Source organism: Charadrius vociferus, unplaced genomic scaffold, assembly GCF_000708025.1.
Source record: "Charadrius vociferus isolate BGI_N301 unplaced genomic scaffold, ASM70802v2 scaffold371, whole genome shotgun sequence".
Lineage (NCBI taxonomy): Eukaryota > Metazoa > Chordata > Aves > Charadriiformes > Charadriidae > Charadrius > Charadrius vociferus.
The window spans coordinates 33,293-48,181 of record NW_009646861.1 but is presented as its reverse complement, the minus strand read 5'-3'; the positions used below and the strand labels follow the sequence as shown (position 1 = coordinate 48,181).

Sequence of the window (14,889 nt, the reverse complement as noted above, 5' to 3'; positions counted from 1 at the left end):
GGGGTGGGCTGCGGCGGTGCGGGTCCGGTCGGTGCGCTTCGCGGCGGTCCTGTAATCGCGTTTTTGTCTTTTCCTTTTGCTGTTCTGTTAAATTGCACTCTTTTAACCCACGAGTTTGGCCCTGTCATTTTCTTTTTCCACGACTGTGGGAGTTGTGCGAGCGGCTGCGTGGTTCTTTGTTGCTGGCTGAGGCCAAACCACGACACCCGGGAGCTGAAGTATAAACAGATTTAATAAAGTAAGATTGGATAATTAACATTAATAGCACTAAAGAACCAATGTTGATCCTGACACTAATACAGAATATGCAAAGATTATACTCAGCCAATTATATCAATAGGAAGCTGTGCACTCCCAGCAGTGGACAGCAAATGTCGGACACTGCGAGCACTACAGCTTCAGGAGGAAGGAAAGGCCTCAGGGGTCCAGCACCAGGGCACGAAGTTCTCAGGATGGCAGCCATCAAGGGAGAGAGAGAACTTTGCAGCAAACTTTCTAATTTATAGTGAATGTGACATTGATGGTATGAAATAACCCTGTTGGCCACCTTGGGTCAAGTGCCCGGGTCTCACTCCTCCTCATCCCTGCACCTGGCAAGCTTGAAAACACTGAGACCTTGAAACCCACACACCATAGCTGGTGGTAAATTAAATATTTTCACCAATTCAAACACTAGAGTCTTCTAAAAGTGCAGTCTTCCCAAGTATTAGAAGATAAATTAGTCCTGTGTCGCTCAAACCAGGACAGCTCTGTAGTGTTTTAATTGTTCTGGTAAGTGACCTTACCCAAGTTTCTCTAGTCACAAACACTAGTCAATTCCAAGGATTTCAGAAGAGCTGTTTACAGTTTACACTGTAGTATTTTCCTTCCTCTCTAACATGCAAACTCCTACCTCCAGCACCTACACATGTGATTTTACATGTTGTTTCTGCACATGATATGTATGTATTACTTTGAGTTTTATTGCAAAAGATGTTCAAAAAACTGTATTTGAAACCAATGCTTGTTTGAAGGAAATGAATGCCAAAGTTACTTTCGTTTAAGTGTAAATCAGTATTCACTATTTTAGCCTTGGGTACCTAGAAGTAATTGTATGTGTGCTGCTTTATTTACAATACTGATTCATCCTGTGGTTTCAAGCAAAGCAACACAGGGAGAATGGAGGAGAATCTAAAGGGGTAAAAATGGCAGAATTAGGCTCACTTTCTATTTATCTCAAAGGAGCAAACATACTAAATTTTGATATCAAAATTAAAGCAAATACTGACTAGATAAATCTAATAAATTATTGATTAAATTAAGTTAAAAATATGTACACTTGGGGAAGGAGACTGAAAATGCCTTGCCTCTTGGATTTTGCAAGTTATGTTCTCTCTTCCACCTCCTTTTGTGGGGTGATATTTGACAGTGGCTTCAAATTTTTGCATCTATTTCTACCTTTCCTAGAGTGTTACCTACATTTAGTAGTTCCTTCATACATGAGTTATGTATATCAAGAGATTGTTGATAGGGAGAGATTCTAAGGATCCTCAGTCATGGAAATCACTTAACTCTTTTCCAGGACAGCCATATGAGAGATAACATAGATACCAAAAAGAAGGAACAGAGCAGCTTAATGAAACTTTGAAGTTGGCCCTGTTCTGAGCAGGGGGATTGGAACAGATGACCTCCTTTTCCAACCTACATTATTGTATGAATCAGAAAGGCATCTGGAAATCTTTTCTATGTCCCACAACACTGGAATTGTTAGGCTGAGAATCAGAGATTGATATTCAAATCAGTTAATTAGAAAACTTTGCTCTTGTTAAATATTGTATCCTCACTGGATAAAACACTGAAATAGAACTGATACCTGAGTCCTATTTCAAACTTTGCTATTATTCTGCTAGGTCACTACTGCAAAACTGTCAGTCTCCTGAACCAATGAGGTTTACTGGCTTCTCAAACTGATCTTGATCTGTCAGCTTGGATCCTGAGATTCTTCTGCAGTTACTCCCAGTTCCCTTTCAGATTTACTATTCTTAATAGTTTAGTATAATCAGCAGTATTCATGCAGATTATTAATGACTATGTTGAGCACAGACAACGCCAGGACTTTGCTGATTACTTTCCTGGGAAAACTGATTTCTTTTATTCCTTATTTTTAACCCATTACTTATTTATTTATTGTTATCTATATATCAGCTACACAGCATGTGTATAGAAAAGTTGATGCTTCCTGGAATATAATTGTGGAGTTGGTTCATGCACAAGCAATAAGACACTGTACATAGCAAGTTTAATATTTATTGTCTGTGCTGTACAAGCAGCACACACACCACAGCTCTGACATTTCTCAGAAGTGTGTGTCTCCACATGCAAAATCCCAGACAAAAATATGGCAGTTCTGTTCTTCAACTGCTCACCTCCATAGCTGTCTAAGGCTAGGTCTACACTGTCAAATAACTTAGCTCCCCAGGTGGCTTTTGGATCCAGCACTCCTGACCCTTCGCACTGCACATATGTTAGTTCCCTCTTAGCTTTTTTTTTGGCATGAAGTATTTCCTCCTGAGATGAACCTCCACAAAATTCTCAGCATAGTTCACTGCAGGGACCACTCCTGAGAGGGCATATGGACAAGACCAAGCCAGGCTTTGTTCCTTTGGTTTTATATACTCTCATGACAGGCCCTGCAAGAGCATGTCTATATGACCTTGGCATCAGACTATACAAACAGCACACTGCTGGGCTGGCACACCGTCTTCACAATGTCAGACACTCAGAACAGAAAAAACACAGATATATCTGAGGGCTACGGATAAAGTCTCCAGAGGTAATAATCTGAGGAAAATTGAACCAAGCACTCTCACAGATGCACCAGACAACTCTAGAAGGTGTGAATATGATTGTTAGCCAGTTTTCACCAACTGGCCTAGGGGCCAGGTGCTCTTTGCAATGTTAGACAGTAGTGTAAGTGAAGGTGTCTCTGAGACTGACATAAAAGTATGTAGAGAAGATGGGAGTTTCTTTGCCTGCCCTCTACATGTCCCCTGACAAGGATTCTGCTGGGATCACAGCAGAAATCAGAGTCACTGTCAGTTGAGTGAGTGACTGAAGTTGATTGGGATTTTGTGCTGTTCAACTCCAGTAAGCAGAAACCCTGATTTAAATACAGAAGGTTGAGTAGAAAAAGAAGTGGAAAGAATGTATCAAACCTCCTGAATCATACTGTCCATTAACTGTCCCAAGCATAGTTTTGTGAGTATTTGTTCAAAAGACTTACATATTTCAAGGAAAGCGAAAAACAAAAAGACTTCAGTAACTCAGGCTAGGGAATCAGAGTTTGTATAAAAGGACAAGACATGAGGTGCAAGTATGTGCAATTAGATCACATAATCCTGAGTGCAAAACATGCTTGTTAGCTGCTATCTGAGGATGTCAGCAGGCAAGATGGGAAACAATATAGAAGAAGACTTGAAGATAATGAAAGCAGAAGGATGTGAAGTGATTGTGCTCTGCAGATCAGACTTTTAAGTTTCTGTGCAAGATTGACGATTTTGTCATCCTGCTTTGTGATGAGGTCTTGAATGAATGTTTAAGATGATAGCACTTATCACTGCTCATCAGAGATTTTAAAAAAACTGTTTGTACTAGGAGACTGAAGATACCAGGTCCAGCCAGGTTAGGAGACAGTCAAGTATTAAAGATGAAAACACTGTGAAAGACATATATCAGGTGCTTGCACTATAGTGGGCAATAGTTTACATCTGTGTGCTAGAGTACAGACCTTGTTACTTGCTTTAATGTTTCAGCATACCTTTGATGTTGAAGGAAGAGTAAAGAATATGTAAGACAAAGTATAAATCTAGCATTAAAAATGAGAAGCTGATCACATAGCATTATAACAAGAATAATACATGCAGTTATTGAATGGTGTCTTTTTGACTGGTTGTAATTTAGGATTAATTAAGTACACAGAATTATTTATGTCAGGAAAAACAAAAAATGAATGGGCAAAGAAATGAACTGGTGATCAGAGGTCATATAGTTCTTTTCAGCTGCTAAACTATTGGCTTTAACATCTTATACAGTAACAACTTGCAATCAATTTCTTAGTCCATTCACTGTGTCTCTTTATTTACTCCAAGATTGTCCAATAACAAGTGTCAATATTAATTGTCTCTTTCAATAAATATTTTGTCTGAAAAAGTTTAGACAGTAGTTTGTTTGCAAAGCACCCACCAGGGTTATGAGCTACTCACAATCCATGACTGGTCATCTTAAATCATACACAACATTGACCCAAACTATGTAAATGAAAGCATTAGAATCAGAGACCTGCCTTTTATTTGTCCACATCCAGGTCAGTCAAGAAAAGAATTTGGGGAGAAAAAAAGCTACAAGGGACAAAGAACAGTTAGGAGTTTTAAGATATACTGAAATACTGTTTGCAATCATTTTCTTAATACTGACCACCCATGCTATGCAGCTGCCCTAATCTACACTTCTCATATGTTAATTCTGTCCCCACAGTCATTATGAAGTTTCCTTAAAAAAAGTTATTATTGTGACCAAGCAATATTAGGAATATTTGTGGCATTGTAGAAAAAGTGTTGATGATTAACTGCCACCTAAGATAATTATGTGAAAAAGAGCTATCATTATAGCTGTCCAGGGGTAGTTTACATTATAAACATGTGGAACCCATATTTTAAAATACCATGGATTCCTTTTTCCTGTGTGAGGCAGACAGACATAAACCATTAGAAACAACAACTAATTGAAGTGGTAGATTAGTGTATTTGGCAAGTTTCTGATTTGCAGAGCGAACACTAAAACATCCTTTTTTTTCCCCCGAGAAACATAGCAGTAGCACAGTACTGCCAGGAACCGTACCTAGCCATGGTCCCTTAAAGAGGAGCCTGCAGAACTTTGTGCTTTTTCTGTTTTACCCCAAAACTAGGTCATTGTGCCCATACAGGTTTTGGAGAGGATCCTACCTGCCTGTCCTGGTTTGAGCGACACAGGATTAATTTCTCTTTCAGTAATTTTACTTTTCAGTAAGAGTTCTTCTATTGCTTGGGAAAACTGCATTTTTAGAAGACTCTAGTGTCTGAATTTGTGAAAATATTTACTTTACGGACAGCTATAGTATGCAGGTTTCAAGGTCCCAGTGTTTTTGAGTTAGCCAGGTGCGGGACAAATTAGGCCTAAAATTAAACAAAACTGTTGAATGAAACTGTTGTCTCATTTTGATGTGCAGCTGAGCAGCTAGAAAAACAGCTACAGTATGTGTCAGACAGTTTTAATAGGAGGCAACAAACCTGTCCTTTGGATAAAGACTGTTGAGAGACAAGTAGCAGAGGACATCTGCAGCACACTGAGTGTGGTGAGTTGACCTTGGCTACACACCAGGTGCCCACCAAGCTGCTCTATCACTCCCTCTCCTCAACTGGACGGGGAGAAAAATATGATGAAAGGCTCATGGGTCAAGATAAGGATAGGGAGATCACTCAGCAATTACCATCACAGACAAAACAGATTTGACTCAGGGAAATTAATTTAATTTATTGCCAATCAAAATCAGAGTAGGGTAATGAAAAATAAAAACAAATCTTAAAACACCTTCCCCCCTGCCCCTCCCTTCTTCCTAGGCTCAACTTCACTTCCGAATTCTCTACCTCCTCCACCTCAAGTGGTGCAGGGGGATGTGGAATGGGGGTTGCGGTCAGTTCATCACATGTCGTCTCTGCCACTCCTTCCTCCTCACACTCTTGCCCTGTTCCAGTGTGTGGTTCCTCCCATGGGAGGCAGTCCTCCATGAACTTCTCCAACATGGGTCCTTCCCACAGGCTGCAGTTCTTCACGAACTGCTCCAGCATGGGTCCTTTCCACATGTCATTTCCACGGGGTACAATCCTTCAGGAATAGACTGCTCCAGTGTGGGTCCCCCACGGGGTCACAAGTCCTGCTAGCAAACCTGCTCCAGCATGGGCACCTCTCTCCACGGGTTCACAGGTCCTGCCAGGAGCCTGCTCCAGCGTGGGCTTCCCACAGGGTCACAGCCTCCTTTGGGCACATCCACCTGTTCCAGCGTGGGGTCCTCCATGGGCTGCAGGTGGATATCTGCTTCACCATTAACCTCCATGGGCTGCAAGGGACAGTCTGCCTCACCATGGTTGTTGCCATGGGCTGCAGGGGAATCTCTGCTCCAGGTCTGGAGCACCTCCCCCCCTCCTTCTTCTTCACTGACCTTAATGTCTGCATAGTTGTTTCTCTCACACATTCTCACTCCTCTCTTCTGGCTGCTGTTGCACAGCAGGTTTTTTCCCCCTTCTTAAATATGTTATCACAGAGGTGCTACCACCATCGCTGATTGGCTCAGCTTTGGCCAGTCACAAATCTACCTTGGAGCTGGCTGGCATTGGCTCTATTAGACATAGGGGAAGCTTCTCACAGAAGCCACCCCTGTACCCCCCCCCCACCAAAACCTTACCACACGAACCCAATACAATAAATCTCACAATGGGGGGATACCTTTTTTCATCTGTTTGTACTGCTTTAGCACCCAGGCTCACTTCTGTCTGCTCATACCTGTCAGTGCCTAAGTAGTGATTGGCTCCATTTAATTATAATTTGTGCCCCATTTGTGAATATATGTACTGTATCTGCAAGGAGCTTCTGACTGAGCAGCACTTGACTGCCTGAGCAGTGAAGACATGCCTTTCCTGAGGTTGCAGGTGATGGACAGCTACTTCTCCTGGCAGTCACCATGCGTTTGACTGTTTCTTCTGCAGTGCCACTGCCTATATATTATTCCTTGTGTGTTAGGATGGACAATAAATGGAACAGTTTCTTCCACTTTGCTGTTATTCGCATTGAAACTTATACAAATGATAAAATGCTGGAGGTGAACATGTGAAAGATAATTGGGATTCCACCCAAGTTGAAATGGGCAGCTCTGTACACCCCTGAGAAAATTTACGGAGCTATACTAGTCTTATAAGCTCTCGACTGTCCTGTGTATTTCTGTGAAGACCTAGAAATTTGAGATTTGGCAGAAATCCTGAGTGCCTGGTCCTGTTTACTAAATGGAAACATATATGGACTGCCAAGTTTCAATTAGGATTTGGATTAGGATCCAAGTTTCCTTATAAACACATGAAGTAATCTTTCTGCTCAAGTCAGTACCCATCAGGCTTTAGAATACCATAGGTCCATTCTTGGGCACCTCACTTCAAAAATCTTAGCCAATTGGAAAGGGACCAGAAAGAGAGCAATAGGTCTAGAAAACACACACTACTAGGAATGGCTGCAAAAACGTGGCTTTAGTCCTTAGGGGTTTAGGTTGATTTGTCTTCTGTTGAGAGTTATTTCCAAGCCAGATCATTCCGATGATTTTGTTTATAGTGCTGCTCCACAGTTATATTTGAAGGGTTGGTGAACTTCAGCACAGAGGAAGGAAAAAGTATCTAGGGGAATGGAAGGCTGAAACTTCTTAAGCCATCTTTGTCAAGAGAGTTAACAAATCAGATAACTACAACCCTGCATTTAACCATATATACTAGGTGGGGGTGTTTGTTTTTTTTTTGTTTTCCTTTTTTTTTCTCTTGGCATGTGAATTGCTACCATTCCTTGGTTAGTATGAGTCATCAGTTATAACTCCTCCATCCCAGAAACAGTTCAGATAATTAATTCTGACACTGTCTGTGTCTAATCTACAAGTTATCAAATCTTGCAATGTTGGGGTCAAGCACACTGAGATCTTCAAACACTTATAGTTTCCATCAACATTCACGTAGCTGGCTGTACCTCTTCCTGTCTTGGCTCAAAGCATGGAGCTCAAGAAATCTGAGCTCTGATTAACAGAGCTAGGTACAGTTGGCTCTACCTGTAGCCATCCCATCTCCATAGCATGAATTAAAACCATGTGAAGGAAGCAAACATGTTTATCTTCCCTCCTGGAAGATAGTTCCAGCACTGCGGCTAAATCTGATTACATGCTTGCATGTAAGTGATGAAAGTGATGGACAAGGTGAGGGCAGATCTGAACTCATCTTAACTGACAGTATAGATGTATCTGCAAAGTCACTTTTGCATTTCCTTTGCTTAAGTTTAACCCATCTAACTTTGAACATTTAATGGAGGGAGTGGTGGTGTTCATAACTGTTCTTTGGAGTTGCCTGTCTCTCTTCACTGACTAGAGGGAAAAATTCAGACTGTGCTCCTGAATTAATTGTTTCTGTTACATGTCGAGATGTATACTAGCATAAACTGATTCCTGCCATTCTTGTAGCTAAACTTAAACTCCTCCTTTGGAGGACTTTAAACTTGTATTCCTCCTTTGCTCTTGCTATTGCATCACTAATGAGGTTCTCTCTTCCCATGTACCCTATTGCTGTCACCCTTCCATTTACTTGGTCTACAGAGAAGCGTTGGTTGAATGGTCCTTGCTCTGCTCTAAAATTGAAGTCATAAAAGCAGTAGATAAGGAAAGGAGAAGCATTCCCTTGTGAGTCTGAGAAAGGACTCTAATAATTAGTCTTTTATATGGTCTTTTACGCACTATGGAGATTTCACATCTTATGCTGATATTGTGCTAATGCAGGAAGGCTCAGAGGTCCTGTTTCCACAGCCTTCCACAAGTTTGAATACTTATCTGAGGCTTATCCAAATGCATCAGATGTGGGAATTGGACTGGAAATCTCATGGGACACTCACATTTTGGCTATAGTTGATTTAAATATGACACATTAAGTAGCAGGCTTTGTGGTTTTTCAGTACTTTCACTTCTGATTTAGAGCAGGAAGGGTGGAGGTCTCAGCAAATATTAAACAATAATAAAAAGCACTGAACTGATTTTAACTTCAAATAATACCTTTAGTTTTAAGTCAAAGCTCAGGTTATGGTTCAGGTTGGTTCTTATTTGAGATTTCTGCCTATAACTGTGCCATTGTGGGTTGTGAGATTTGTATCTTAAGCTGCCTTCCAAAGACAATCGCAAAGTCCATAAGATTACATTTTAGTGGAACTACTTTGCTTGATTGAAAAAGCTTCCAAAGACAAGTCTTGCTTAGCCCATCTTCAGTGTCCTTGGTTTGTTTCATCTTCTACTCCATCTTCTTTCTGTTGTTGTTTTCCAGAAAAAGCACTGAATTCCAAGTTACACTGTTGGCTTCGGTTGGTATGTGATTACCATAAGGAATTTTTAAGTAAATGAAAAAACATGGATTTTCCAGTACTTCTCTGCTCAGACAAAAAGCATAGAACAGATTTAGGAGGAAATTATTGCAGATTCTTTTTTTTTTTTTTTAGCAGTTGGCAACTCATCAATGTTTTTCCAGCTAATCTATTCATCACATTATTTGTTGGCTTTGTCTAGGATCTTTTTCTTTAAAATTTCTCAACAGTTTTGCCCCTCCTGTAATTTCCTCAGTGGTAGACCTGTTGTGACCACTGAATTAGATGAACTATTGTTCTGACTACTACTACTTTAAAAATCAGAAGAAAGGTTGGAGCCAGGCATACTACCTGGATAAACCATTTAGAAGATATCTGGTTGGAGCTATATTTCTCCTATATTAAGACATGATGCCCAAACAACGTAGCCATCCAGTTACTCTAGCAATAGCTGAAAAGGTATCCCGAAAGTCACAATGTAAGTTGTAGTAACTTCTACTACTCCCAAATCCCAAATCTGCTCCTGGGCAGAAAATATAGAGATGAAAAGCTCTGTCTCCCATTACTGGCCCCTTGAACCATCCAATATCCCAGAAAGAGTTTGTTTTAAAGAAAAAAACTTTATCATATTTATTACAAACACAGTAAAGCGTCTCCGATATCTGAAAGACAAAGATAATATGGCTGTTAGGGTTAGTCTCACTATATCCCAAAATGTCAACACACTTGCCAAAAATGAATTTTATCAGCTCAGTGCAGCCAAGGGATTTAGTTTATCTAACTGTCCTACAAGGAATAAATAGTTTGCCACTGTTTTTGAAGATTGGGGTAAATCTAACATTCTATTGACATATGCTACAGATTTAATTTAATGCTGCAGTTCAGATGTCTTCTGATAAATTTTGGTAAAATCTATTCTAAGAAGAATGGAGCTGTTTCAGTATTTATGGGGTTTAAAATGCAGAGTTAGCAAAGGAAACGTTAATTGAAACAATGTTTGTGTATATTCTTGCAGTGATTTGGAGAATGTTGCTAAAGTTTGTTGGTCAGTTGGTTCTGAATATTAGAAGTTTAATATTTTTCAGGTTTACTGGTCTTTTCTATAGTGAGAAAATCGTCTAATGAAGTGATTAAATAGCTCAATTTTTATTTTTTAGGCATATTGGAGATAACATCTGTAGAAATCGGAGTTGTGGCAGTTAAGTCCATTAAGAGCAACTATTATTTAGCCATGAACAAGAAAGGAAAAGTCTACGGCTCTGTAAGTATTCTTTTACCTTCCAAATGGATTGCAGTCGTCAGTATAGTTCCATCTCTTGCCTGCTAAAAACCCCACTTGGCTGTGTATTACTACTAATTAGAGCTGAAATGAGCTATTCATCAAAGTTTCATCCTGTGGTAAACCAGCAGCCCCTCTCTCTACAAGCTCCCTGGTGTTTTTTAGGCTCATATCATACCAAAGCAGCTGCTGGGGGATCTATCATGCTTACTGCTTCAGTCAGGTTTCTTATTAAGTATTGGCCGATGGAGAGGGTCCTACAAAATGTAATTTTTAAGGTTATTTTTCCCTGGTTTTTTTTTTCTGCAGTACAGCCACATTTATCAGTAATTCCAGGGGGATAAAGTGTACCTAAAATCTTGTAAACTTCAGCTGATGGAGGAGACATACCAAATTATCAAACTATGACTGCCATGAAGATGATTTCTAGAGTAGCCAGCTTTAAGTTGATTATATTAATTAATACATAAGATTATGGGCAGTACAGAGAGACAGAGACATGTATCAGCAGGCAAGATAAGCTTTGACTGAGCAGAATTTGGATATAATTTGAAAACTGTCCATATATACTCTATTTGTATTTGCGTACGTTTGGGGTTACTGATACTTTCAGTTTAAAAAAAACCAAACAAACCAAACAAAAAAACCCCAAACAAACCAAACCAAAACTAAACAAAACCCAGTAACTAGCCAAATATTGTTCTGGCATTACATCTGGTTTGGTAGTGAGTTTGAGCCCACATAAACGTAAACTCATTCAAGTCATCTCCAAAGGTTTTGAGCCAATCTTCAGATTGCTCAGTATTTAGAACATAAGGCTTTAAAGAGAGCACTTCACAGATAGGTACTGGGGCTGGGTTTATCCTCGGGGCAATTTAGCTAAGCCTACCTCTGCTGAAAATGATGAAGTAATGCCAGTCTGAGACTACCAGCAGAATTAACTGAGACTCGAGGGGGCTGAAATCATTTGGCCCTCTTTTTTTTTAAGGAAAAAAACCTGTTCATACAAAAGAAAGTTTAAAAGCTTTCTTAAACCCCGTTCATACAAACTATCTAAACTGTCCTCTCTCATCTGCGCTGTGACTAGTCACTCCTGGTTCATAAGGTTACTTCTGACCTTCTAAACTCCTGGGCAGCATCAAAGAATCACATTAAGAAAAGACCAGAACAGAGAAATGTTTCTTAAGCTCCTGTAAATGTGAATTTTAATTTCTAAAATTACACTGGTCAGAAATACAGGATGATCAGTGCTCAGTCCTGCACCATTGAGAGGTATAAGGGTATACTGAGTTGCTGACAAAGTTACCATCTGTCAGTTAAGCTCCATTCATTGGTCGTGGGTATGCTTCTGGACATATGTGAAGTTAACATAAATCACCATAGTCAATTCACATGTCTCAGTGAACAGTGTTTAACTTCATTCTTTGTGATGATCCATCCCAAAGCCTGAGATAAGTTTTCCTACCCAAGTTGTTAGCCACAGTTGATGTGATGAGGGTTCATTACGACCCTATACACACACAAAAGAAGGCAAAGCAGCTTTCATGTACTATAAGTGGAAACTGCTGCCATAAGATTCAGTAATTCACAGTGTATTAAAAATAGTGTTGACAGGAGGATACGAATGAGGAAAGCATTTTTTTTTAATTCCAACTGAGATAATTTATCAATATTCACACCATAAAATCACAACATAATTACTTATCAAAACCTATTCCATAATACTTCAGAGATTTCAAGAATGCTTCTGTTGTTATTTTTCCCATCCTCCCTAGACTTTCAGTTAGATTCATATTACTATAGTGTGGCATCTTTCAGATGGATATGAAAAACAGAACCAATAAAAATTGTAAAAACACTCTTAAGCATGTGCACAATAGACATTGGTTCAGGGTTATACTGAAATTTGTTTGAAATGAGCAAAGCAGTCCTAGGCTAACACTCAGACCCCTGCCAATAAGACTTTTTAACCACATCACATCATCTGTTCTCTCTGTATTATCTAAGAATAGAGATAAAAGTTTGTATTTGAGTACAATTCTGCATTTGGGAAAACAAGTCAAGCAAGACTGTTTCTATGTTTATCAAATAGGTTGCCATTTGACTGACTTTGGTTAGAATGAGAGAACAAAGGAAGACTCACTATTTGGATACTTTAACAAAATAAGGTGCTGGCAGATAGGAGAAATTACTGCAATTTAGAACTGTGATTGATGGTCATCTCCCTTCTTAATACCTTGAAGCAGAAGGTGATATATTACAGGAAGTAAAAGTTAAATGATCTGTATGTAGCTTTGTGAATACAGGCAGTACCAAGGGTCATTTTGCAGAGTCTTCGCTTGATAGTGTCTTACCCAACAGTCATTGTTCAACTAACTACTAATCACAAATTTGAAGAGCATTTTGGAAGCCAAATTGAGTTTGAATATGCGCAATTCTGTTAGGAAAACATAAGCATGTGTTCTGTAGTCTTAGCAGCAACTAAGTAAAACATTGATTAAAGACCTGAAAATTCTTACTGTATCAAAGTACTGAACATTAACTAGTTTAAAAATTCTAATTTAAATTAATAGGAATGGAAAATATATTGTTTAACAGGTCCATTTTATTAATGTGGATACTTTATATCTTTATTAGCTGAATATCTAAGGATTTAGATCATAATAAAAAATAAAACATCCCTGAAATGCTTATCTGTACCATGAAAATTCTTTTATTATTCAGACATATTCCTCATCTTATTTGTAGACACATTCAAAATTCTGACATGCTTCTGCCTGCTTATTTCTGCAAAATAACATCTTGTTTTCTGAAAAGCAGAAGCAACAAAATGCTAATTTTGGGGGGTTATTTAAGTATGTTGTAAATGTCCTACTTTCAAAAGCTTTCTAAATGGAATATAAGTAACTTGATCAAACTGGGTTTTTATATGTAGGAATTACTTGTTTGTGAAAACAAACATTCTTGGCTTCATTATAGAGAAGCCGATCTGCATAAAAGTGCATTTAATGTTATAGAAAAAATAGTCTTCCCCATGCTTGCATTTTTTATCCTTTCTAAAAAACCGACAACAGTTTCTCCTTTTAAAATAGAAAAGCTTCATCCCTGGTACCCTACACAAAATTGCATATTTGTTTAACATATGGTATCAATAACCTGGTTCAAGATATTTAAGGGTTATATTTGTTAGAACCGAAATATGATGAATGATTCCAAGATTGCTACCTCATACTTTGAATTTATGACTGAGAATTTGATTTAATATTGTTGCCATATTCCAACACAGGGAATTTTCATTTTGTCTGTGAGTGAATTATATCCTTTTACTGCAATAATTGTGCACTGAATAATTGATTATGTCTTTTGTTGGTTTCACTTTTTGCAGTCTAACTGATGTTGCTTTAAATGCTATGGACACAGTGAAACTTTTCTTTAAAACACACTGTAGAATCCTAAAAGGGCATCACATACAGAACACTCAAATCTTCCAAAACATTTTTATAAATTATTTACCTTCAGTATGCTGCAACTCTGAAAGATTATGTTTATTCTGATTTTGTGCATTTATTTTCTTCTTTTAACAGAAGGAGTTTAACAGTGATTGCAAATTGAAGGAAAGAATAGAAGAAAATGGATATAACACATATGCATCCTTAAATTGGAAGCACAACGGAAGGCAAATGTTCGTGGCCCTGAATGGAAGGGGAGCCACAAAGAGAGGACAGAAAACAAGAAGGAAAAACACTTCAGCTCACTTTCTCCCAATGGTAGTAATGCCATAGATGAAGAAAGTATTTTATCAATGCAGTTGAACCAAAGGCTCTTATGTCAAGAATATTTGGTAATCCTCTTGAAGAGTTAATGCAAGGACATAGTGCAGACATCTGCTTGTTTGTAAAGAGAGCAGGGGAAGCCTTTGAAAGTGTTGTACTCATTGCTGGCACATGAAATACTTTTATTTATTTTGGTATCATATCTTATAATCAAGATACAAGCTGGATCAAATGGGATGGAAGTTATTGCCAGTGTGAACAATTTTTTTTAATCTCTGCGACAGAATTAAGGGACTTGAGACAATCTGATGAATTATCTTCATGGGGAAAGTTATTTATAGAATACAAACTCATATCAAAGACCTTAATTGCTCATTCAAGCCTAATGATCCAATGAACAGTTAGACATGCTACCATTTACTGGAAGCACTTGGATCACATGCACAAATAATGACATTTCTGGAGAAGCTTTGTGAAATAATGGATAGGATTAAGAAATATAAGCAAAGTAGTGTAAAACTGTTCTAACAAAACAAATAGTATGGTTTTCTTGTATGTTCTAACTTCATTTCTTTTTATTTCTAAGTTATTTATTTAATAGGATGTTAAATATCCCTTTAATTTGAAATGTTTTCCTCATTTGCTTCTTTGTTATTTTCCCTTTTTCTCAGAGGTTGA

The 14,889-nt window shown here is 38.5% G+C and overlaps 1 protein-coding gene across 1 annotated transcript in view; it reads left to right on the top strand.

The window, feature by feature from the left end:
• LOC104294717 (fibroblast growth factor 10-like) overlaps positions 1–14,643 on the top strand; it is a 56,576-nt gene extending 41,933 nt beyond the window's left edge. The window contains exons 2-3 of the mRNA XM_009894360.1: positions 10,317–10,420; positions 14,023–14,643. Of these exons, the coding sequence (XP_009892662.1) occupies positions 10,317–10,420; positions 14,023–14,220 (302 nt within the window). The 3' untranslated portion in view covers positions 14,221–14,643. The remainder of the gene's footprint in view (positions 1–10,316; positions 10,421–14,022) is intronic.
• Positions 14,644–14,889: the final 246 nt, after the last annotated feature.